The sequence below is a fragment of the Ochotona princeps genome, chromosome 5 (assembly GCF_030435755.1).
Source record: "Ochotona princeps isolate mOchPri1 chromosome 5, mOchPri1.hap1, whole genome shotgun sequence".
In the NCBI taxonomy this organism is placed as follows: Eukaryota; Metazoa; Chordata; class Mammalia; order Lagomorpha; family Ochotonidae; genus Ochotona; species Ochotona princeps.
In genome coordinates this window covers 43318650-43344445 of record NC_080836.1, presented here as the reverse complement: position 1 = coordinate 43344445, position 25796 = coordinate 43318650, and the positions used below count along the sequence as shown (strand labels likewise).

Sequence of the window (25796 nt, the reverse complement as noted above, 5' to 3'; positions counted from 1 at the left end):
GACACTGCACCCGCATGGGAGACCCGGAAGAGGTTCTAGGTTCCCGGCTTCGGATTGGCGCAGCACCCGCCGTTGCGGCTCACTTGGGGAGTGAATCATCGGATGGAAGATCTTCCTCTCTGTCTCTCCTCCTCCTCTGTGTATATCTGGCTGTAATAAAATGAATAAACCTTTAAAAAAAAAAAAGAAATGACGACATCAATAACTGGGGAGTTACTGACACATTCTAGAAAATTGCGATCTAAAGTCCAGAGTTGCTGAAACATCTGAAGTTGAATTAAAGATGTAGAGCAATTCCAAAGAAGCAATGATGTCCTAGGTAGGTTTAGGAGAGATTGAACAGTTCTTCAAACAAATTCAAACAACATTGAGTTGTCTAGAACCATATACCTAAATTTTGTGAACTTGGGTTGTATTACAGCTGTAACATTCCCTTTTTCTGCAGTAAAATTATGGAAGAAACTTAAGACGCTGAGTAGGCATGAGCTGTACTGTTGTGTTTTAGGCATACAGGAGCACAGAACTCACAGAACAAGCGTGTAAAGCCCTTTAATTAGAAGTGAAATTTCCGTAATCTTTTGGAGATGGTGGCAAGTAATAGTGCAAGAGGCTAGGAGACTGAGCGCTTCGTGAATGATCCTACACCAAATCATATGATCAAAGCAAAAAAAAAAAAAAAAAAAAAAAACCTTTCCATTCTCCTCCCTAGTCAATTCCTTCCTGTATTTCCCTTAGCAGATACCTGATGATGATGATTATCATTTTGACAGTATCTTGGACTTGAATCATTATGTTTGCATACAAATGAGAATTACATTTTTATGCCCAAAACACTTTCTATTCAGAACTGTATTCTGAAACATTGAAATTACTCTTTCATCCAAATGATACAACCTTTGTAACTGCCCTGGGTGTAGAGTTGAGTTGAAGTTCTTGAAGTATTGTCTTCAACAATAACATACTAAACACTATTGTTATGCAAAATTACACACACCTAAATTCCTGGAGTGTATTTAAAATGTTGCTGATATCTGAAGTTATCTGCCTCTATTTTCTTGGCAGGCAGGGGCTAAGAATCCTACGGTTCGGATATTTATTGTGGATACCACCTACCCTGACTATGTAGGTCCCAGAGAAGTGCCAGTTCCAGCAATAATAGCCTCAAGGTAATTAACTTCATAATATCAGAACCTTTTCACATTTTCAACTGAATGTTAACACTTTAAAATTTCTTAATCCTGCTTTATATGTCTTTCCAGTGAACTTCAGATATGTACCCGATGAACAAAATAAAGTAAAATTGGCATGAAAAGTTACATGCATACAAAATTACAAGTCACCAGCAAAATTCTTATGTGGGCTTTTAAAACGTAGCCCTTTTGTACAAATCAAGGTGAACACAGTGGTGAAAGAGGGAATTTCCTCAGATGCACAGATGTGAACTTTGGAGCCATAGGTAGACAGTAAAATTTTCTATAACCTTACCCTGTGTTCTTTCAAATCCTGCCTATTTTATCTCAAATGAGGATTGTGGCTTTTTGCATGTCTTATGTGCATTGTAAACAAGAAATAATAATCCAACCCTCTTCACACACTAGCAGTTTTTACTAGGAAGCAGTCTATTCTCAATAATCTGGTTGTAAAGTTATCTGCTTGAAACAGGTGAAGTATTCTCACTTTCCCATCTGAACACACTTTGATTAGTTCTGATCGCAGCAATCCATCTCCTAAATCCTTACTGTCAGTCCTCTTGGTCTTTCTGGTCAAAGTGAATAAGGTACAGGGAAACTAAATCCTACCTGGAGCCTATCACAAGTCCTGTCTTGTGAAGAGTATCCCACCAGAGTCGAATAATTGACTGCTGGTTGGAAAACAAAACCCATTAGAGGCCTATGCTGTGCCTTGTCAAAGTGGATTCATTCTTGGATAATAAAAAATGACAAAAGTCTTGAATCATCTGTTATTCTTCATCCCAATTTAGTTGATGGAAAGTTGACTGTATACATGTTTTCAAAGCATTATTTTTCCATGGTGAAAAATAAAACAATGGGAAAAACCCCACATAAGGAATCAAGGGTACTTGTTTGAACAGCTTTAATTATTAACAAAATAATAGTCATAGTTGATATATATTGCACATTCAATACATAACAGGCACAGGTCTTAAGCACCTCAAACACTATTGAAGCAAATTTTAAAACTGGTAATAATACTAGTTCAATTTTGTGTCAAGATGAAGGCACAGAATGACTAAATAAATGGCCCAAAGTTCTAAAACTAGTAGATATGAGCTTGAAATTCCTTTTACCTCTTTGATTTATCTTACACTAGTGTCCAGAATTCTATGGTTCATTTTATGCTGATGTTCTCAATATATTCACAAGTTTATGTTCAGAGTCAGTAACTGTTGTTGCCAGCTATAACACCTAGTGTGTCAAATACTGATTTTATGATATGAATCACCTCTGGTTATTATACAAATCTAAATTTTAATACCTGACTATGTCATAGCTAAAACTTAACTTTCAACACAAATATAACTTGAGACAAAGATCACTGTACTTAAGCATTCACAATTAATTTTAAAAGGAAATCAAGTTTATCTATACAAAGTAGCCAGATCAATGATTTCTCCATTTCTACATTTATCAGTAGCTTCAACCAATATCTTGAATTCTTTCTTAAGATGTAAAATTAAGGAAAAATCAAGCATGAAATAATTTCATTAGATGAATGAACTATCTAAACATATTTAAATTTTCACTCCATAGAAAGAAAGCTTTCATTTTTCTTTACTGAATCACTATTTCACAATAATAAAGTGCGGCTTATAGAAAAAGGATTAAGAAATTATTTGACTTTGATATTTGTGGTTGTAATTGACTGTTTTAATTTATTTGCAGTGATTATTATTTCAGTTGGCTCACATGGGTTACTGATGAACGAATATGCTTACAGTGGCTAAAAAGAGTCCAAAATGTTTCGGTCTTGTCTATATGTGATTTCAAGGAAGACTGGCACACATGGGAATGTCCAAAGGTAGGTTATTTAAAAACTGATATTTCTGACCAAGATAGCAGAATAGTGAGTCTCTTTACTAGCTGACATAATTGTGTAATACAGTTACCATCACTACATTCAAATTCTATTTGCTTAGCAGAAAAACACTGTATTCACCATCATTTTTAATTAAACAGATGAGATACTACTTGTTTTCCTCCATGTTTTTACCCTTGCAATTGAATAGTATAAGACTAAATGCAACAAAGGGACATTGGCACTGTTGGCATGTGAGTATCAATTATGATCATAGTCCATATTTTAAAGATTAGAAAACCAGCAGTCAAGAGAAAGGCAAAATAACAAGAATAAAACACAAAATGAGTCTACTATGGAAACATGATTTTTTAAAAGACAGAATTGCAAATAAGGCATGTTTTATCAAATATCAAAAATTTAAAATAAAAATTCCCAAAGAAATAGATACTAACAAAAGAGAATCACATGTTCCCATTTTAAAATTAAAAGTTGATAACTGAGAACATGATATACCACATAGAGCACTAATTTGGGGAGGAAAAAAAAACCTTGAAAATTAAGCACAGCTTTATTGTTGAGTTGTAATTGTTTTGCTGATGAAATCCAAACATAATCTGTTAAAATCATGAGTCAGAAAACTACTTCACCAATCTAAAACCTTTAAATATGTCAGTTCTTAAGTACTCATTTTACAGAATGAAAAAATACAAAATGTTTTCTTTAAATAGGAAGTTTTGATGGGTACATTTCAAGATGCTTTTAATTATGAAGAAATGTTTCATTAAACAAAATGTAAAACAAATCTTAATTATAAAATAAAAGCAGAGCAAGCAAAGTAAATCACTACATTTCATCTAGAAATTAGGGCACTATATTTTAGAAGGAAAAAGTCATATGAATCTGTTTGGAAATGTATCATGAATGTAATAGTCAACATTATTCACGATAAAAATATTTTTTTATTACTACTATGTCTGTAAAAAGTGAATAATATTGATAGCATATGTTGGAGGATATCTTTATATTTTGATACATAAAGTAAAAATATTGTGGCTTTAATGTGAAAAAAATGATAGAATAACCTTTATCATGCAAGCTAATTTGATAACATTGGTCTGACTACTGTGCTCTGGGTGAGTTACCTTTAGCATTTTTAACCAAGTTTAGGTATTTAATAATTTTATTGAGTTTACGGATTAGGGATTTTTGATTTAATTTTAATTTATTTGTAAACAATGAGATTAATCATTCCAACACAGTTTCAGGCTCTTAAAACTAGGTATTAAAAAAACTGTGATTGCTTTGGAATCTGAAATTCCAACATATCAAAATCTGAGACAACTTTAATCTAAACCAACAGAATATTTAAGGCACTCATTCAATGAGGTGTAGAAATTCTTGGAATAGGAACTTTAGTTTTATAGCCAGCAAAATGATTAAATTTAGAATACATGTTTCAATAACCTTAAGATTTCTAAACAACCTCTGTTTAAAAATAGTATGATATAAACATGAGATTCATTTTCAGATTTAAGAATAACAGTGTTAGATTTCCCAACTATACTTGAATGACAAGTGTGTACATTAAAAACAATGTTCAAAGTCAAATGAATGAGCTGCAATATTTCTATATTAGGAGTCAGGATAAATAAGTAAAAGCAACTGGAAATAGTTACTTACAACTACATTTGTGAAATTTACTAAGAATTCTATAGTTATGAAAGAAACATCTTTTGTATTCTTCTTCCCCTGAAAAACTGATTAAAATTACTTTTTTACTTTGTGGCTTGAAATAATTATCCAAAAAGCTGTTACTAGTTCTACAAGTCTTATCTTACCTATTTTATTTTTTGAGAGACTAGTCATCCTGTATTTGAGAAAATCCAAACTGTGCTCTTAAATACGTAATTCCCTTATCTTTTATGATAGCACTGTCCCTCATGGTTCTCTTTCTTCTTACTTCTTTGTCATTCTCCAGGTTAATTTATTTACAAGGCAGGCTAACACATATAATAAACACTGCCTCCAATAATTGAGGAGGTGAACAAAGTACAAACGTATTGCATATTCACATAACCATTCCATAGTGAGTTCACATAAGTGGTGCATAGTGCAGGGTGGAGGATGAAATAACTCTTCTCCCAAATTCGTTACCCAAGTAGTGGTAGTTCTGTCAACTTCACCCAGTGGCTTCCAACACAGTTTCAAAGTAATACTAACTTGAACTTTAGCATCTATCTGTGGGTTGAAGAAAAGATGGGAGGACCAGGCATAAGAATTATTTTATGAATTTCAACTAGAAGTAGTATGAGTCATTTCTGCTCCCTCAACATTGGCTAGAATGTATCACATAACCACATCAGCAGGAAGGGAAGCTGGGGAAATGTAGCCTGGTTGTCACGTCAGCAAAAGAGGAAATGATCTGTTGATTATCCTGCCGCTTCATTCAAGGCTTTGTATTTACTCTCTTGCTGTGATACTAATCTATACCAGTAGTTTCTGTTGTCACACACCAATAACTCTGAGACTTACTTCTGACATTACCTCTGACCATATAGTCTCTGCTGCATCCTCATTGTTGACAGCATGATTCATCTCTGTTATTCTCTTTTCAATATTACAGTAGCATTCTGGTTGGTCTCAGCTTTCTCCATCTTAGGCATTTCTAATACATTCTATCATGCACACAATTGTAGTCTTCAAATTTTAACTTGAAGACTTTCAAAGTATTGTCTATAAGAAAACATTCAAGTTCTTTCTGATATCTGTGCAACTTTCCTCATCTTCTAACCCTTCCTGCAGTCTCCCTCCACAAATTTCTTAATGAAAACCTTTGACTTACCAAACTGGCCCAGTGTCTGCACTGACAGTCCTACATGAATGTCTTTCTTTCTTTGGTTATTTGCCTGGAAAACCATATTCACTCTTTTAGGATTCCTTACATTTGTTCTGTATATAGTCAATTGTATCATGCTAAAATTCAAACCAAAATAAAATTCAGTAAAAATTTCTCATTTCTCTGACTTCAAAAAACTAAGAAAAGTAGAAATCTGATCTAAACTCAATGGAGAAGTTCCCTTTTCCCATCACAGACCAAGTATTTTGGCTGTGATAATTCCAAATTTTTAAATTCTGGAATATTTAATTAGAATTATTAAATATTTGCAATAAGATCCAGCACTTAAGTGGCTCCCGTAAGTGCAAAAGCAATGATATATGTTATTTCAATATAGTCCTCATAAATTCAAGATTGATGTTAATTGATTAGCAATAGTACATACACCTGGCAGTCTGCTTTTAAATAGAATGGCACACTGCAACCGCCATCTGTACCCACGTTTATTTCCCAGTTCCTGGGCCGTGCCGCGAGGCATGTCTGACCCAGGCACCATTCCCTGCTGCGACATGAACTCGCCGTCGGACCGCCAGACAGGTCCCAGGTCTATAAGGAATGCTGTTGACTCCTGCTTGCAAGTGTGACTTGGTGTTGGTTCTGTGGGACTGTCCTGCAGCTGACCTGCGCAGGAGGCCTGAGTGTTTGCAATAAAGGGAAAACCTGTTTCTGTTTATAAACAAACAATCAAAAATAATATATATCATAAAAATAAATATAATAAATATTATGTTTATGGAAAAAGAATGCTCTCCTAACAATTGTGTTCCATGTGATCTTTTGTCTTTTAGACTCAAGAGCATGTGGAAGAAAGCAGGACAGGCTGGGCTGGTGGAGTATGATTTTGCTATCTTTTCCTTATATTCTAATGAAACTGGACAGATTCTCAGCTCTCAAAGGACTATTTGCAATGTATTCAAACTGGCACTATTTGTTTTCATATAAAGAAATACCAAGGTAATGCAAACAAATGTAGTGCTCCTTGACATGATTTTTGTGCCAGAAAATTTCACTATTCTGTTAGAATTCCTTGGGGGAAAAATTGTAACATTCATACCCCACTCAGGTTTTCAGTTGGGTCACAGATTTCATCAGAAGCAATATTAATACATTTTAGACTAGTATAGTAAATATCTTTCAAAGGAAGCATAATTCCTAGTTTCCTACAACTGTTTAATTATTAGCCATTTGGATCTAGGAAAAGTAAGCATATCGGGCATTGCTAAAACATAATGATAACTTCCCTGTCATGAACTGGATTTCATACACATATATTAATTTTAAGTTTTACTTAAGTAAAGATTTAATATTAAATAGAAAAATATGGGCTTTCTCATGGTTTGTGAAACTTATATATAGTCATTTTGATAGCTTTATTCAGAGACTTCTGAGAGTTTAAGTGTAAAAATCATGTTTTTGGGGAGTATCAGTTGTGTCTTATATAATGTATAAAGAACAAAACAAGATAGAGAATAAGTGAATGTCATCTGAATGCTGCCACTTATATATCAATAACATGCTTAAATTTAACTAGTATGTGGTGGGAGATGTAAGAGGCATTTCTCTGAAATTAAACAATTCAGAAGTTAAGATGATAAACCTTAGAAAAACAATGGCTGCAGTGATTCTTGGCTTATAGGTTAGTGTATTTAGACACGTTCTTCAATTAAATATACTTCAGTTTCGGAGCCAGTCCAATGACTCAATCAGCGAATCCATTACCTGCAAAGGCCAGCATCCCATATGGGAGTCAGTGTGTGTCCCGGCTGCTCTACCTCCCATCCAACTCCCTGCTTATGGCCCAGGAAAACAGCAGAGGATGGCCAAGTCCTTGGGACCCTGTGCCATGTGGTTATACCTGGAAGAAGCTCCTGGTTCCTGACTTTGAATCAGCTCAGCGCCAGGTGTTTCTGCAATTTGAGAGTGAACCAGTGAATGGAAAATCTTTCTTTCTGTCTCTCCTGTCTGAAAACTTCCATTTCCAGTGAAAAATGAATAAATCCTTTAAAAATGCACAATTTTAAACATTAGGAAATGGTTGTTATTTTATAAGATACACAGCAAATGTAAATTATATTCTGATAGATGAGGTAGCAAGGACAAATGTGTAGTTCTGAGGAATACTATTCACTTTTTGCCATTGTTCTAAATATTACAGGAAACATTAACAGTATTAGCAGTGGAAATGTTTTCTGCTTTCTCTAAGGTCTTAATTAAAAGCCCACCTTGCAGAAACATGATTACTAGATCATTAGCTGAAAATATAAGAGAATATTAGCCTGGTAATACACTCAAAATTGCAAAGATTTCTGGAAAGGAAAGAGGGAAAGGAAGAAAGCTTATGAATACCCTTTAGTCTTGCTCTTCATGACAGTAATTTAAGTAGATTTACTGGAGGGTAACAAAATATAAATAGTCCAGTTCTACAAATAAGTCATCAATGACATGAACAGCCTTCTCAAAGAAATTATCTTGGACATACATGCAATTTATTTATAAGCATCTTGAGGTCAACTATATCTTAATAATTTTTTAAGGTGCATTGCAAATTCTCAACAAACATAAATTGAATGAATGAATTAATGAATGATTAAAAAATCAACAAATTTGCTTTAGGCAAATTGACTTTTATCATGAACACAGCAGATTTAATAAATAAGATATAATAAAAATAACAATGTTTATTGCTCTTCCTTAAATTAGAACACATACTAAAGGAATAATACTTAGACTTCGAAGCCATCCTTGCATTATTTAAAAATAATTAAGTAATGCACTATACTTTTTTAGGTTGTTGGCAAAAATCTGTGTTTTTTTTCGAATTGAATTTTCTACTTGATATCTGAAAGTCATTGTTTTACCTGACTGTGGACTCAGGTTAGGCATCAACTTTAGATTTTAACAACCACATGGTAAATAATCTTTCCTTCAAAGTAGAATATTTTAAATGGCTTTGCACTTGAGAGATGACTCATTTATCAGACAATCTAAGCATGATAAAGACACCTGTATGAGAGACTTGTTAAAAAGGAGGGTAACCTAGCTGTGAGTGCTTCTCTACGGTCCAGGTGTGATTTGCTGAAGAAGCACTTAACTCAGAACGCATTATGGGCCTAGCTCAGGCAAAGTGAATGCGGAAATATTTCACACTCTCTTTACTTCATCTAAGTTACCTGTTCCTATGAAGCAGCTATCTTCAATGTGTGCAAGGAAAGAAGAGAAGATAACAGTGTTTACTTAGCAGAAACATTCTTCCTGCTTGCCTGACTCTAATATCTTTTAACACTCTGCCCTGTTAACATTTTTATTTTTGGTAATGATGAAATTTTAAGTTATAAACTAGTACAAAACCTTTGTAAAATTTTCTTAACTGCCAATATGTGTGTGAAACAAAACAAATTATTGTGACCCACTGTCCATATTAATGAATAAGATAATGCAGACATTATAAAGCAATTACTAGTAAATATCTCACCAGTTAGCTAGGAGGGTAAAATTTCATTCTGAAATGACGGCAGAGCTTTTGCCAGAGTTGGTGAAATTTCACCCATAATTTGAAAATTGGAATGGAATTCCCACTCAGGTATTCTTGTTTTGCTTTGTTTTTGAAAGATTCATTTTTCACACACACAAAAAGACTGAAGCCAACATAAGCCCAAAGGAGAGTCATACTCCATCAAATATGTCATTTTAAAGTTGGCTTCTGTTAAACTATCCACATTGTGGTGTTGGAATTCTTTTAACAAAAAACTGAAGCATGTATGTATTGGCTTCTGAGGATTCTTTTTAAATGGACACAAAACTGCAAATATTTATAGGGCACAATGAGAAGTTTTGATAAATTCAAAACTTATGCAATGATCAAATCAGGATGATTGCCATACCTACCACTACAAGCAGTCATTTTTTTTGTGGTGTAATACGTAAAACTTTCCTTTCCAGCTATTTTGAAATCTAAGAGTATGATGCCAGCATCTGAATTTTCCCGAGTACCAGAACTTTTTCTTCTCTACTAACTGTAACTGTCTGCTTCAAACTGTATAATCCTAGCACATAGAAATTCAATAAAATTAAACATCATCATCCCATGGGTGTGTGTAGTCATTGGATGTGAGAGTGCTTGTTAGAATCAATTGGAAAGCTGTCTGGAAGAAAGAATGAAATTCCAGTTGTGAATGACAGAAAACAGGGGAGGCAAGGCAATCTGAGTCCCATGAGTATGACCAGGCGTAGCTTTAAAAAGGTACAATTCTAGTTCAGTTTGTCCTCTGAATATCACCTCTGTTCATTTCTTTCAGTTCTTTGTTTCCACACCAGTTTTCAGCTATGATACCATTTCATACTACAAAATACTTAGTGACAAGGATGGCTACAAACATATTCACTATATCAAAGACACTGTGGTATGTTTCTTCCAAGATTTATCTCCTCAAAGATCATTCACTCAAGGTTGCTCAAATAATGCTCAGTTTCACACAACATAATGTTTGTCTTTTTATAGGAAAATGCTATTCAAATTACAAGTGGCAAGTGGGAGGCCATACATATATTTAAAGTAACACAGGATTCACTGTAAGTATTGCACCAAGCACAGTACACCATTCAGGTTGTAATTAACACCAGTGGACACAAAAATAATACTATACTGTCTCTTTTACTTGAGCTTTCTTGTTATTCTGCAGTTTAATTCAGTATTTAAATTGAAATGTACATTCTTTAATAATTAACATGGATTTCATCTCAGAATAGCTAGTAGGCAGTCCTTTTTCTTTAGATAATTGGTAAATTATTACATAAAAAGTCTGAAATTATTAAGCAATAACTGGATCTAATGGAAAACTTTACTTTTCAGAACTTGTAGGAATGAACAAATTTCAAAATTCTATGGAGCACCTTTTTATTGAGATCCATTGCTTTATAAGGTTACTTTCTGAGATAGCTATCATTTATCAAGAAGTTACTGTGTACCCAGCACTGTAAAAGAAAAAGAATTATCTTAATTTTATAGATGATAAAATTGACATTTAGAAAATTTGTTTAATTTGGCTGGAAGCCACAATTACTGGCAGTTGAGGACTCAAACCTAAAATACATTAAACCCTAAGGCTCCTTTAACATCAACATGAAACTTGTTTCTTCCAGTTTTCTGCTTTTCAGTCCAACTTGTATGCCGTCTAAAAAGGGTATCTTATGATACAATATTTTTTAGTTAAATATACATACTTCCTTTTCTCATTTCCAGTGAAGTCAAATCTAGGCTCTTAGTGCTAGTAATTTGCTTGTCACTCACTGGAATTCTAGGAGCAAAAGGGAAAATCGCTCATTCAAACTCACTGGACAAAAACTGTCGGAAACTTCTTGCCAGTCTACAAAATTCTTTGAATGGTTGCCCAGGAACTTGGATATTCTACTAAGCAGTCATTAAAATTGCTTCAGTTACTGCAGGCAATTAGTCTAGCAATTAGAAGGCCAGTTAGGATGCCCACGTCCCACAGTAAAGTTCAAGTCCTTGCTCTGATCCCTGATTCCAGCTTCCCGGTAATGTGGACCTTGCAAGGCAATGGTGATAACTCAGGTAGTTGGATTTTTGTTGCCCGCACAGGAGACTTAAATTGAATTCCTACCTCTGGACTTTGGCCCAGCCCAGCCCCAGCGGTTGCAACACTGGGATTGGAGAAATGAAACAGTTGGATAGAGTACTGTTCCCTTTCTATCTCTCTCTCTCTCCCAATTTTGAGAATGTTCAGAGTAAAGAGAATGAGAAGATAACAGCATGTTGGAGATCGAGGTCAGGCCAGTTTGTTCAGGAAGTAGGGAAAAGTGAGGTTAGCAGACCTAGCAATGATCATCATGTAGGTTTATGTGACAGCCAGTATGCATGAGTTTTTCTGATTTACAGTAATTGTATCTACTCTCAAGGTTTCTGTAAAATAAATTAAAAATGTATTCAGAATCATAAGAAAATCAAGTAACAAAGTATACTAGTAATGATTATAAAAAAGGAAAGATGGGATGTTAATTAAAACTACTAGTTTTACCATGGCTCATAATTAATAAATCAGAGTATATCAAAATTCTTTTAAAATACTAAACATAATTTTGCCTTTCTCTGTGATTTAGGAAGTCAAAATAAATGACCCAAAATCTGGTTATTAACAATAGTGATTTATGTACATAAAAGCCAATAAGAATTTTCAGTAGATTAATACTTTCCTATATTACTTGCTATACTAACATTAATTCTATTTCTATTATCATTTAAATAATAATACTTACTGACTAATTTTGAATACCTTTTCAGGTTTTATTCTAGCAATGAATTCGAAGGTTACCCTGGGAGAAGAAATATCTACAGGTAATCTATGCCAGTTCATTGTGGTTTTTGGATAGAGAGATAGATATTTAAGTAAAACATGTATTGCCTCTCAGGAAATGTAAAACATTTCTACAAGTTGAAATGTAATAAAATGATTCATTAATTAAGATGAAATATTCATAGAATATTGTATACTACTTCAGTATAAAAAAATACACTTTCAAGATGTTGGTAAACTCCAAGTATTTGTTTTCATAGGAATACAATAAATTTTAATGGTGATGTAACTAGCAAATGGTGTTTTTATGATACTAAGTACTTCAGTAAAACTTGGGAGTCATTGAGGGCATTTATGTATGTGAGAAACATTGGCTGCCTCTAAAACATTTCCAAAATCACATTGAAAAGTGAATAAGAGTATTAATCACAACAGAGGAAATAATCCCTTTGTCATACTGCTCTGCTCCCTCACAGGTCATGATACACCTCTTTGTTAGAGAGAATGCTTCCTGGGCCCTGATACACTGCTGTCTACCTGCTGCTCAAGGCAATGTCCCCAGTGGACATTCCCAAGGCAGAGTCCAGGCAGCAGTATTCTCAAGCTGAGTCTCCATAAGCCCAAATTTTTTGCAGGAAAAAAAAAAAAAGATACTTGGAACTGTGGATTCTTACATCCAGTTTTCTTACTATTAATTTACCTTGAAGATAGATACCTTGGTGCTTTTGCTAGATATCCTTGCATGTTTTGCTATTAAATTGGAAAAAGAGACAGAGATGGGAAGGTGAAGGGCTATGCATTTCCAACCACTTTGTCAAATGTAAGAGATTAATGATTATGAAAAACACCTATCTCATTCCCACTGGAGATGTGAAATATTTCCTGCCCCAAGAAAGCCACAGAGGATTTCTCCTTTAAGCTTTATTCCTATTCAGGCAAGAATGGATTAAGAATCAAATTACATCAAAATACTGTAATTCCCCTTTACTTTAAATTACATTAGCAACAGAAAACACTGTGGGTTTGATGTCAATATGTAAATTAATGCATAGAGTAGTACATTCTGATAAATACAATCTAAAAAATTTCGGCTTAGCTTCATTTTTATTTGCCTCTAGAATTAGCATTGGAAGCTATCCTCCAAGCAAGAAGTGTGTTACTTGCCATCTTAGGAGAGAAAGGTGCCAATATTACACAGCAAGTTTCAGCGACTACGCCAAGTACTATGCGCTCATCTGCTATGGTAGGTGATGGATCTAACTTAAGCACTAACAGCTCCATGACCGTTGTTCTCATCCTTGGCACCACTGTCTGATAAACTCTTAGCTATAGGTTATTGAGCACATGCTGTATGTGAGAATCATTCCTAATCTAATATTTGTATTTTAAAAAAGGAAAGGGAGATATTACTATCCCCACTGTTTTGTAGCTGAGAAAACTGAGCATAACTTGCCAAAGGTCCATGCTACTGATACGCATTGGTGATGATAGAAGCAAAGGTCTGTTTCCTCTACCTCCTGTGCTGTTAACCATTACGTTCCACAGGACATGACGTTACATGCAAATGCAATCTACCAGCCAGTTTCAACAGCACTCCAACAATATCATAAAAATAAGCTTTCTCTCCTGTGTAGAATCTGAACTCTGGCCCCATTTGCCCAGTGAAACTTCTACAGTCAGGGGAAGAATGTTGTCCTAGAATCCTGAGATTTCCCTCTTCTGGAAATCACTCTTGACACTGTAGTTTTAGTGTAGATAGAAAATTATTTTTTGTCACTCTCCATATTTGAAAAACATTATGTCATTAATATATTTTAAAATCATAGGAATTAAAACATATAGGAGATTTATTGATACTTTACACTATATGTTCAAATAATGACTATTTCTATCTGAGTACCTTAGGCACAAGATTTCATCTTGAACATGCAGCAAGCACTAAAACAGGTTAATAGAGCACTATAAATTGATGAACTATCTTAAGTCCTTGGTAGGCAATCTAGGGATTTTAGAAACTGACTTTGAATATCTCTAATTCTCCAACTCCATATTTTCCTTCCATTTAGTCATCAGATTGGAGGTCTACTGTGGAGACTGTGCAAAATACATGCTCCCCTCTTATTTTTGCTATCAGCTCCCCGTGTGGTGATGGGAGTGGGTTGGATAAAAGAACAAGTGGAGAACCTGTACTCATTTCCCCAAAAGGGGAATCCTATTGAAGGCCATTCAGATGTGCTACTTCTATTGGTTCAGGCAGTTGGCCCTAGAACCTAAACCAGAGCTCACTGAGTATGTGAATATGAGCAAGCTTTTTAACCCAAATGCTCCCTTCAAGATGGCACATCAGCTTGAAATAACACTTTCATAAAATGTTTGGCCAGTGTAATCTTTGAAATGTCAAGAAATTTGTTGTTCATGACCATATGTGCTGATTGTAGTTAAGGCATTTAAAGGTATACATTAAATGTCCCTCTCGAGTTGTACGCAACATTTTTCAATCCAAGTCAAGTATTTATGCAACATACACTGAAAGCTTACATGCCAGGCACATAGCATTTTTGCACTACCATACTGAGTCATCTGCTTATCTTACTTCTTTTCATCTTTGTGCTCACCAGACCAAGAATGATACATTAAAGACATTCTATGTTACGGAATAAACATTGGTGTCAGGGAATGTCAAAGCCTTGCTCTCTTTGGCAAAGTCCACCAAAAAGCTTGTTTTATGCAAATCATTTACTGATAAAGACTTCAGCGACACTACACTTACATGAATTCTGTATCTGTGTGCTGCTTTAACATTTCAGGAAAATATTCTACTACGTTTTACACCATTTTTCCCTCTTAATATTACTTTAGCCTAAGTGCCCCCTGAAGAGATTTGGAATCAAAGACTAAACTTATAAAAAGTTGGTGGAAGAGTCCTTTCTAGAACTTGAGTCGCCTGACTCTGCACCACTCACTCTTTTTCGGCAGTATGGTAATTTCCCATTTAGCAAAAAATATACTGTGTGGGAAGCATCACATCGTCTGGTGTTTTTGAAGCTCCAGTAAAATGAGTCACTGCGCCATCATAGGAAAAACCTTGAAATCTTTCCCTTTAGGACTAAGAGTAAAGCCTCATTATGTAACATCAAACTCTAGAGGGATGGTATGTCCCAGGTGACAGGATTAAAAAGGACAAAAGCATATTAAAAAGGCTCATGGAACAAGAGCAAGGCAAAGCAGAAACACGAGGCAGTTGAGGATTAGGACACATCCTTAGGCCACTGGGTGAAGTCAGCCCTTAGTTTGTCTTACTGTTAGGTAGAAAAGATAAGCAAGTTTTCATCAATCAAACTGTGTACCCATGAAAACCTACAGGATGGATATTGATTAACATTTCAAGATTTAGATTCACACCTTGGTTCCTTACATTCTGTCCAAAAATGCAGTGTGTATCCTTGTCCCTTTTGATCATGTTAAAGAAATACTGACTAAAATGAAAATTTCTGTGACTACATTCAGATTCAGATATTTCAAACAAGAACTGTTTGTTTTGGAGGAGATTCTGATTTTTTAAAAAAGCATTCTTTTAATCTATTCTTAAGTTATCCTGAGGATTCAGGCAGGACATAAAAATCAGCTATATTACTTAAAAAGACTGCATAGAAAATGTGGCCAGGGTGTGTGGTTTGCTAAACTTGCACACCTGAATTACAATTACTCACAAAAAAAATATGGGTATCAATGGCTGGTCACAGGCTTCCACCATGTGTTCTGACACTATCACTCGTGTACACTGTGGAGCAGATCAGCATCATGTCCTCTGCTGGCAGAATGATGACAGAACTAGACAGAAGGAGCTGTTTATACCAGGACTTGTCAGAACTCACCAAAATTGTCATCCCTTGTCTGACTTTGTGTGGGGCCAAGGATGGGCCTCTCCCAATGTTTTCTCTGCACAGAAGGAAACAAGCAGCAAGGGTGGCCTATGCATTTCTATCCTGAGGTCACCACACTCAGCTCGTCATCATTCATTGGCTACTGGAGCAGATTTTTCCTCTAAAATGACTTCCTGAGCAATACTGATTCTATAGTGTCTGATATTTAGCACTTGATGATTTGTAGATCTCATTCAAAATGGCCAGCTCACGCACACGGAGGCAGAATTCCACACTGGGATACATAGCCATCTATCCTCAGAGCAGACTCACTCCAGCTCCTAAGGCTGCTGGTGGGCCAACAGCCCTTCTGAAGAAGACTCTTGTTGCAGGCCACATCCAGTAACTGCCCTGCTGAATCATCAAATCCTGCTGCTGCTTTGGTGCAGGCCACTCTTCAGGCCATCCAGTGTTAGAGCTTCTGGAAGAGTTATCTAGGGTTTCCTTGTGAGGGCACTAAAACCCACTCAAAACCACCCATCCTCACTCATAATTTTCTGGTGTTAAATCTCCTTTCTGGCCTATTTGATGAAGGCTGCTTGATAAGAAAGGCATAGTTAAGACTGACCCAAAAGAACATGGCTTTTTCCTTTTGAGAAGGCAACCATCACTGTAATTAATAGGGTTCCTTGGTGTACAATTAGATCTTATCCCTTCAAGTTTCCTGTGTGCGAAGAGTACAGGCAATTCTGCTCTCAATATCTATTTCTTGATTGGACTTTGATTTCATTTTGTTGTTTAATATACATTGAAGTGTGATTTTACTTCTCTATGGGAAAAAAACAGTTATAGAATTTAAAAAGCACTCTTGGGCTTGACACTGATCATAAAACCTACCAGCAGTCTTTGCTGTTACTTTAATTCTGACGTATGTTTTCTTTATCCTGTCCACAGGCCCTGGTCTGCCCATTTCCACCCTTCATGATGGCCGCACTGATCAAGGTAGGCTTTTGCTTGCTGCTGTCTTATTGGAAGACATTCTGATCTCACTATAATTCACAACAGTGACTCCACACCTACAAGGGGAACTACAGTGACATCTCTTATCACACAGCTTATTGTTACACAGATTGGAATGGTTATTTGAGTCAATGTTGATCACATGAATTGTAATAATTTTTTGCAGTAAGAACCAACCAAACACTGAGTTATATTAATTCTAGAGATTAATTCTATCTTCCCCAATCAGCTTTTAAAGGCAGAAAAGGGACTGATCTGTGGTACAGCATGTAAACTTGCAGTGTCAGCATCCCAGATGGGCAGCAGCTAGCATCCTGCCTGCTCAACTTTCAATCCAGCTCCTTGCTAATGTGCCCCAGAAAGCAGCAGAGGATGGTCCCAGTGTTTGGTCACCTGTACCCACATGGAAGACCAGGAAGAGGCTCCTAGCTGCAGCAGATGGAAGAGCTTTGTCCATTCCATTCCCTCTGCTTAACTCTGACTTTCAAATAAATATTTTTTTTCAAAGATTGATTTGTTTTTATTGGATAGGCAGATTTACAGATAGACAATGAGATACAGAGCAGAAGATCTTTCATCAACTGGTTCACTCCCCAAGTAGCCACAATGGCCCAAGCTGAAACAGTTTGAAGCCAGGAGCTTCTTTCATTAATTCCATACTTGTGTATGGTCCCAAAGCTGTGGGTTATCCTCTACTGCTTGCTTAAGCCACAAGTAGAGGTCTGGATGGGAAGTGGAGCAGCTAGGACTAGAACCGGTGCCCATACGGAATCCCGGCACATGCTAGGCAAGGATTTAGCTGTGAGCCATTGTGCTGGGCCATAAACAGAGCTTTTTAAAAATCAGAGAAAATCAGAATTAGAATGAAAGTTATCATATTCAATTAAATCTCTCTCCTAAAAGTTTCTGTTTTGTGGGGAAATTTTGTTTGGGTGCTGCTGTTGTTTTGTTGTTTTATAATATCACAGAGACAAATTCAAGAAAGTTTTCCAGCTCCATTCAGAGCAAAAGGTGACTATAATCCTAGCGCTTTTTTTTTAATTTTAGCAGCTGCATCACATTGTTGCCACATATGAAAGCCCTGAAATTCCGAGGCTCTTTTCATTTTCAACTGCTATCAAGACAGTCCTCAATCCTGAATTTGTGATATTGGTTCAAAATCATTCACAGTTCAAAGATGACCATTTTTGCTCTCAACAGAGTTATCCAAGTGTGTAATTGCTCAGATTCTCTTCCTGCTGGTTCTCCATTATATTTTGATTTACTATTAAGCAACATCATAAGATTGGAGTTGTTGGAGACCAGGGACAATGAGGGACAAGCAGATGCCACTTTCTTCAGCACTAATAATGCTTGTGATTGTCCCTGAACACTTTGGTGACAAGTCAGAAGACTGCTTTGGGATTAGCTTGGCTGTCAGCTCAATGGCTCATATATAGGTGAAAATAAAGTCAGGAAGAAAAGCAGTCAATTCAGAGCTCCACTCAGGACAAGCATTGTAATAATGTAGCTGTGAATTTAGTTTCATTTTAAAGGTTTTTCTTTCTCTTCAAAAAAAAAAAAAAAACAAACAAAACAAAATAAAACTGTGTTTAATGATGAAATATTTTTAAGACTAGCAAGTTATATTTCTTAATCTAGCTCATTTCAACATTTAGTAGAAGCTTTAGAGTAATACTAGTTTCAAGGTCAGATATATTTGTTTTAATGGTACTAAACATAGATACATAATTCCCCTCTGATCATACTGCAAAATTTTAAAAAGCTCCCTTTTCTTATCTATGAAATTATAATGTCATAATAATCTTGTTATGTTCCTGCCAGATACCAATCTCCTGTTGCTTTCAAAGCTTCAATACTTCATGTAATACTTACAAAATAGCGTTTATGTCATTCTCAAATACACCGTATGTATTGGTAGATTTAGTTATGCAATACAACTTAAAATTTCTAGAACATAGTTCTAAAACATAATTATGAAATTCTTCTAATAATTTATTAGAAATACAGATTCACAACCTCTCTATGGAGATTCTAGTTCACTTGACACATTAAGCCAGACTTTGTGCCAGATACTAATTGTATAAATTACGGCTATCACTTTAATCCTTGTATTGCTCTCGAGGAGACCATAGACCGTGAATGATGCAAATGCATGAATGGGTCATTATGTAGGTCAAATGATGAAAAGTTCTAAGACAGGAAAGATAGAAACCATAAAGACATATTGGGGAGAGTGTTTACACTGAGCTTTTTAAATTAGGGCACTGTGCCCTAATGGTGGTCACATCAATCTGACACTCAGCATAGGAGTAGAAATTAAAGCTGTTTAGATGGTTAGTTTGGTAACATGAATTGATAATACTGCTCTGTCTTGACAAATAATGATGAATTTCATTTTGAATGTTGAGTTTCAGGTACTAATCAGTTATTTAAGTGGATCTGTACTAAGAAGGACATAGTTTCACAAGATGATGTCTGAGGATCCTTTTGTACTGAAGATGACAGTAAAGAGGCTATCACCTTATTGAATACATTGTGACTAAGACTTTGGAAATGGTTTCTATCAGCAAAGTGGTTAAAAGTAGGGTTGACTGAGTTAGTAGAAAATAAACGTAGAACCACAGTGTATGGAACATCCACACTTGAGAAACAGATAAGGTAAATGGTCCATAAAGGAGCTAGAGGGAGTAGAAGAGGAGAGACGATCCTGAGATTATGATTTCATGGAAGACAGGTAAGGAGAAGATCTAGAGGAAATACTCAAATTCTCTGAAAGACTGCAGAGCTGACTCTAAATGATCTTTATGTAAGAAAGTTTGGCATTACATTGATCAGAGTGGTTGTAGTAGAATTGTGGAGATGGAAGGCTGTTTGACGCTAAGTGTTCAAAAGTATAAAAAAAGCAAAAAAAAAACTTAAGTAGGTCTGCCAATGGTTGGAGATGAAACTTGTAGAGATAGAATGATGGTTGGAAGGGATTGACAGACTTCCAATTTTATTTCTGAGAAATTAAAAGCACTTGAGTACGGAAGAAATTAGAAGACAAAAGGGCTGAACACAGGGAAAGTAAGGAGGTACGTGAGAACTTGGGAATGGCAAGAGTTCAGGGACAGGTGAGGGATTCAACTTTCACATTATGATCAGAGAGAATGAAGAACTTATTTGTGTAATTGTAATTATAGACATTTTGGAATACACAGCAATAGCTTTTTAAAAAGATGTTTATTTTTTTTTAAAGAAACTTATATTTATTCAAAAGACAGGTTTGCAGGGAGAAGTAGAGACAAAGAAGGAAAGATCTTCAATACACTTGTTCATTCTACAAATGGTCACAATGACCAGAGCAGAACTAACGGGAAGCTACAAGCCAGGAGCTTCTTCTGGGTCTCCCTCATGGGTGCAGTGTCTGAAGGCTTTGTGTTATTCTTCATTGTTTCCCAGGCCATAAAAGGGAGACTGCTCTGAAGTGGAGCAGCTGGGACGTGAACCAGTGCCAATACAGGATGCTGGTTCTTGAAGGTGCAGGATTAACTTTTTGAACCATAGTGCCAGTCCTGCAAAGAAGGGACATTTGAAAATGATAGCTCCTGTAGAAATCTAAAATCTAAAAGCACTGGCACTTGATATTAAGGGTCCAATCTAAGGTTTTTTTCTTTCAGCAATGGCAGTTGCCTATTAAAATTAATAGATCGATTGAATGACATCAATTCAAATTTCCACATATTTTTCATGTAATTCAGTTGCTGAGCATTATAATATTTTAATAGATTCAAACAAAGATTAAAGATAAAGTCCACTCCTTACATCTTAATTACAACATAACAGAGATGAACTGCATGCTAACTACTAGCTACACAGTGTGGAGTGTGCGAATACAGTAAGGAAAGAGCACACTCTACGCTGGACCACCACTGCCATGTCCTAAGCCTTTACTGCAGTACCCCTTCAGGAAGTCCCATGGCCAACACTTACTGTTTCCAAAGCCTGGAGCTGCTTCATTTGTACTCTAAAAGGTGCAAAGATGGCTGCTTGTTTCCATAAAAAATGGAACTCTGCATTGAACAAGTATTACATTCCCAAATTAAATTTAGCATTACGTTTAGTCATGAATCAGAAATGTTGAATGGCCAAGAACATAAGGGGGGAGTTCCAAGCTGTGACAACCTGATCACACCTATATATTATCTCCACTATCCTTTAAATGCTATAATATCAAAAATAATCCATCAATAAAAAGCAATAAAAATAAGAACTAGTCCATGTCTGTTTGATTTGCACAGGATTTCCTGTATCTGTGAGTGTCATATCCAGAACACACACAAGGGCAATCAAGTGTTGTTTCGAATGACTTAGAATTGTGTTCTCTCTCTCTCTTTTTGGGGGTTTTAACTTTTAATAGTCAAGTAAAATTTATTATTTATCATATACAAATCATACCCCAAAACATCTCAACTTACAATGAGATTAAATACAGCGTGTTGTAGCAAAATTCATGAGGGCATGCAGGGTAACAAGAGAAATGGCTTGGCAAACTTTGTGTAGTTCCAAGTCTGTAGCTCCTTGTCATCCAGAACCACTTTTTCAAAAGGGTTTAAAAACAGGAATCCCATGGGAAGTATTCTGTAGCAGCTGCCTTAACCTGACAAGTTATTGTGATACTCTCTTAAAAACCAAATTTACAAGCGCCACATACAAAATGAAAGAATAGCTTTTCTCTAGAAGATTTTGGTGTTAATCCAGGTTCAAAATAAACCTTACAGAAAGCCCTCTATTGCTTGAAACTATTTGTATGAATCACAAACTACGGCACTTAAAATATCAATAGATTTGTTCATATTCAAGAATCAAGCATGAAACATAACTGGTTTCAACTGTAAACAGTAGCTTTAAAAGACATTTTACAGGTATGAGAAAGAAAGCACAACTTCTGTTTTAACTGTTTTACAAAGAGAATTTTGAAGAATGCATTTGAAAATATGCTATATTTCAGTTACAAAATACCATTTATTAGCAACTATAATAAGAAAAGAGAAAATAATGAAATGGAATAATCACAGAAATTATATTTGGCTTGTACTAAATTTTTAAAAATTGTCCAAATAGGTAGTTATTGATCTGAGAATTTTGATGTAAGATTATTGATATAAGAGTTCTGCAATGTGTAATTTATTTCCATTACTTTTTTGTTACTAGATTATTAAAAGAAATGTGTCCTACACAGATTAGAGCTTTAAGTTGAAAAAAAAAAACTGTTGAGGGTTGGAACGTGTGATTGAATAAGCAGCGTTAGTTCTGTGACACTCCTCAGAACGTGTTTCAGTGACATAAGGATGAGTTTAGGAGACAGGGATTGAAAAATGGTGTCCTTCATAAGGTTGTATCTGTTTTTAGGGCTGAATCAAAGTATATCTGTGAATATAAATCTTCCTAAGCAAACTTTACATAATTTCATCCATATTAATAGTAAAGGGACATTGAGAAAGAAATTTATTTGAAATTTATATTGGTAAAAATAAGCATTTTATTATGATTATTTATTTTCTTTTAGAAATTAAAATCCTGGAAGAAAACAAGGAATTGGAAAACGCTTTGAAAGATATCCACCTGCCTAAAGAGGAAATTAAGAAACTTGAAGTGGATGAGATTAGTGAGACATTTTTAAAACTTCTTATTTATAAATAGGAAGTTGAGTACTTCCTTGCTTTTGAAAAAAGTTATAACATGCATACACATTACAGTACAAACCCTTTGGTGTATTATACATTATTGTAATAATATTTGGTTTGTGTAAATATTTTTCATATGTTTGTGAGTATGGTTGATCTTATACTTCCTATAGCTCCTTTTGAACACTGACATTTTAAAGTAGAGCTTATCCAATTTTAATTTTAGAATGTTTGCTTCTAAAGCAAACAGTAATTCAAGATTTCTGATCATTCATAAATCAGACGTAAAAATATCAAACAAGATACATTTGAGCATATTTACAGTTCTTACAGTTGATTAGTTGTGAATTGATTTTATGTTGCATACTGTTATTAAGAAAAATGACTTATGCTATGAGTTCGGTGGAATGAAAATTGCTCTCCTTTTTTGTGTGTTTGTTTTCAAAGCTTTATGGTACAAGATGATCCTTCCTCCGCAGTTTGACAGATCGAAGAAGTATCCCTTGCTAATTCAAGTGTATGTAATATTTTCTTTGGTGTAAAAATAATATGTTGAATGAAATACACATTTAGGAAATTGAATGAACCATTTTCCTTGGTAACAGTCCCTATTGATGCTGTTTTTATATATTCCTCAACTAATCAGAGTAAATAAAATATGGCTATTTAAAATAGATTGAAGAAATTTGAGATTTTAGATGGACTTGCTTGCATTTGCTGTACTGAATTTCCTTTATATGGCAATTTGCCGAATGTGTCAGAATACCTTTGAGACAGAGAAATTGCAGCCAAAAAATATTGTAAATCATCTTAATGTCTTATGTAATTGAGTTAGAAAATGAAATAAAGGAATGGAATACATTTAGTGGAATCACACCCAAAATCAGTGCTGACCTACACACAATTTGCTTAAAACACCATGCATTTTTTTAGTATATCTTATGTCTGCTTTTAGCAAGTGGCAGGTGGCAGAAATGACGAAAAACCCACACATATTCCTTGAAATGCCAACCCTAGATGTATCCGTTTTGGGGAATCGGAGAGGCTGTGTCCCAAAACAACTTCCTTATAGCAAACCTCTGGGAAAAGCCTGTTCAGCTCTTGATCCTGAGCCAATTCTAATGCCATTGTCACAGATATTTTATCATATAATTGTACTGGGAATTTCTAGAGACAATTCTAGGCCAGAAAGAGAAGTTGAGCTTTATAAATCAATCAAACATTCTTTCATTTTTTAAATTTAGGTACGGTGGTCCCTGCAGTCAGAGTGTAAGATCTGTATTTGCTGTTAATTGGATATCTTATCTTGCAAGTAAGGAAGGGATGGTTATTGCCTTGGTGGATGGTCGAGGCACAGCTTTCCAAGGTGACAAACTCCTGTATGCAGTATATCGAAAGCTGGGTGTTTATGAAGTGGAGGACCAGATTACAGCTGTCAGGTGAGTCTCAGTCCGACAGATGTCAGCTCTCAAAAAAGGTCATGCAATCACCCTTGCAATTCTGTGTTCGTACCAACTTAATTCTTTTTTGTCTATTTTCTTAAATTTATCTAATTTAAAGGAATATGCTTTCAAATATGGAAACTTACTATGAGGAGTGATAACACACTTGTAGAAAATTATATATAGTTTATCTATATTGTTAAACGACAAAAAACATCTCTTGATGCATCAGTCACACTTATATCCTTTCATTCATTATCATTACCCACAATTTTTAGAAAAAGATTATATCCCTTCAGCAATAATCTTCAGAAAAGCAAACACTTGAATTTGTTCAAACCATGTTGACTTTATCTCAAAAGTTCAGAAACGGCCCAAGATTTCATCAGCAATACATATTATTAGGTGTTTAACATGCATTTGTGTTCAAACTAGATGTCAAGTTTAGTTTTACTAACACAAAACTGCCTGCTTTCACTTAACAAAATCATATTCATTTCATGAAAACATGTGGAAGAAATTCAGATTAATAGTCTTATTTTTTTCTTCCCATCTATGTTTTCAGCCACAGCTTAGGGATTCATCTTGTCTTCCTAAAATAAAAATGACTATAATCAACAAAATTGTTGCTTCTTTGGAAAAAGTAGGCAGGTTTTTTTTTTCTGGTTATTTCTTCATAATTGTCAGACATTTGTAATTTCAGTGTAAGTGAAGTTAGAAACAGTAGTTGTTAAATTTGTACACTAACATGATAATTGAACACTTGGTCTTTGGATGCACACGCATGGGTCAAACACTATTTCACAGAAAAGAGCATTAATGTATTTTGTTTATTACCTTAATCTCATTAATAATTACTGATTTCAATGCAACAAAAAGATTGTATTTAACAGGCAGGAACTCTGCAGATACAACACTGTTCTGCGTTTTTATCTCTAACAGAAACACTCATAACTAATTACTTCTAAAAGTATAAAGTCATCAAGGCTAGTCTTGGCTCTGCTTGTTAATAAATAACCCTAAAATCTATAGCCATCATCAATTTCTTATTTCTCTTTCATGTATGTAATGTGTAACATATATATGCAACATGTAGTATATATATATATGCAGATCCAAGCTATTAATTTGTTTGGAGAAATCATTTGTCCAACAGAGAAAGATCAAAGAGATATCAGTGTCTTATGGAAAGACTGCACGTGCCTTAAAGAGAATATAAATGCTATTGTCAGTATTTCAGTTTGAATTGCTTAGTAATATTTTGATACTTTGGGTCACAACTTTCTGTGGTTAAATCATACAATGAACACCAAGGACATATAATTCCAAAACTGTATGATAGCAAGGAGATGAAAATTATTTATCCTTTGTAATTCAAGTAGATCTTTTCAAAAATTGGTTGAGCTAAATAGCAGTTTGTTTTGCCAATGCTTAGAAACATCAACACCATCATATCATCAGCAGATTCTGCAAATTTATTTGAAAGCCATCAGAAGTGAAGCATGAAAACATGAGAAGAAAAAACATTAATGTGTTTTGGGTGGGATGAAATGTTC

The 25796-nt window shown here is 35.0% G+C and overlaps 1 protein-coding gene across 3 annotated transcripts in view; it reads left to right on the top strand.

Moving 5' to 3' along the window:
• Nucleotides 1-25796, top strand: part of FAP (fibroblast activation protein alpha) — a 61683-nt gene that overhangs the window by 23008 nt on the left and 12879 nt on the right. For 2 of the 3 annotated variants that reach the window (XM_058664560.1, XM_004577116.4), the window contains exons 10-20: nt 1063-1166; nt 2904-3039; nt 6724-6768; nt 10231-10335; nt 10434-10504; nt 12234-12287; nt 13365-13489; nt 17064-17111; nt 22681-22779; nt 23246-23315; nt 24043-24237. In XM_058664560.1, coding sequence (XP_058520543.1) covers nt 1063-1166; nt 2904-3039; nt 6724-6768; nt 10231-10335; nt 10434-10504; nt 12234-12287; nt 13365-13489; nt 17064-17111; nt 22681-22779; nt 23246-23315; nt 24043-24237 — 1052 coding nt within the window. The remainder of the gene's footprint in view (nt 1-1062; nt 1167-2903; nt 3040-6723; nt 6769-10230; nt 10336-10433; nt 10505-12233; nt 12288-13364; nt 13490-17063; nt 17112-22680; nt 22780-23245; nt 23316-24042; nt 24238-25796) is intronic. The other variant, XM_058664561.1, reaches the window with a different exon arrangement.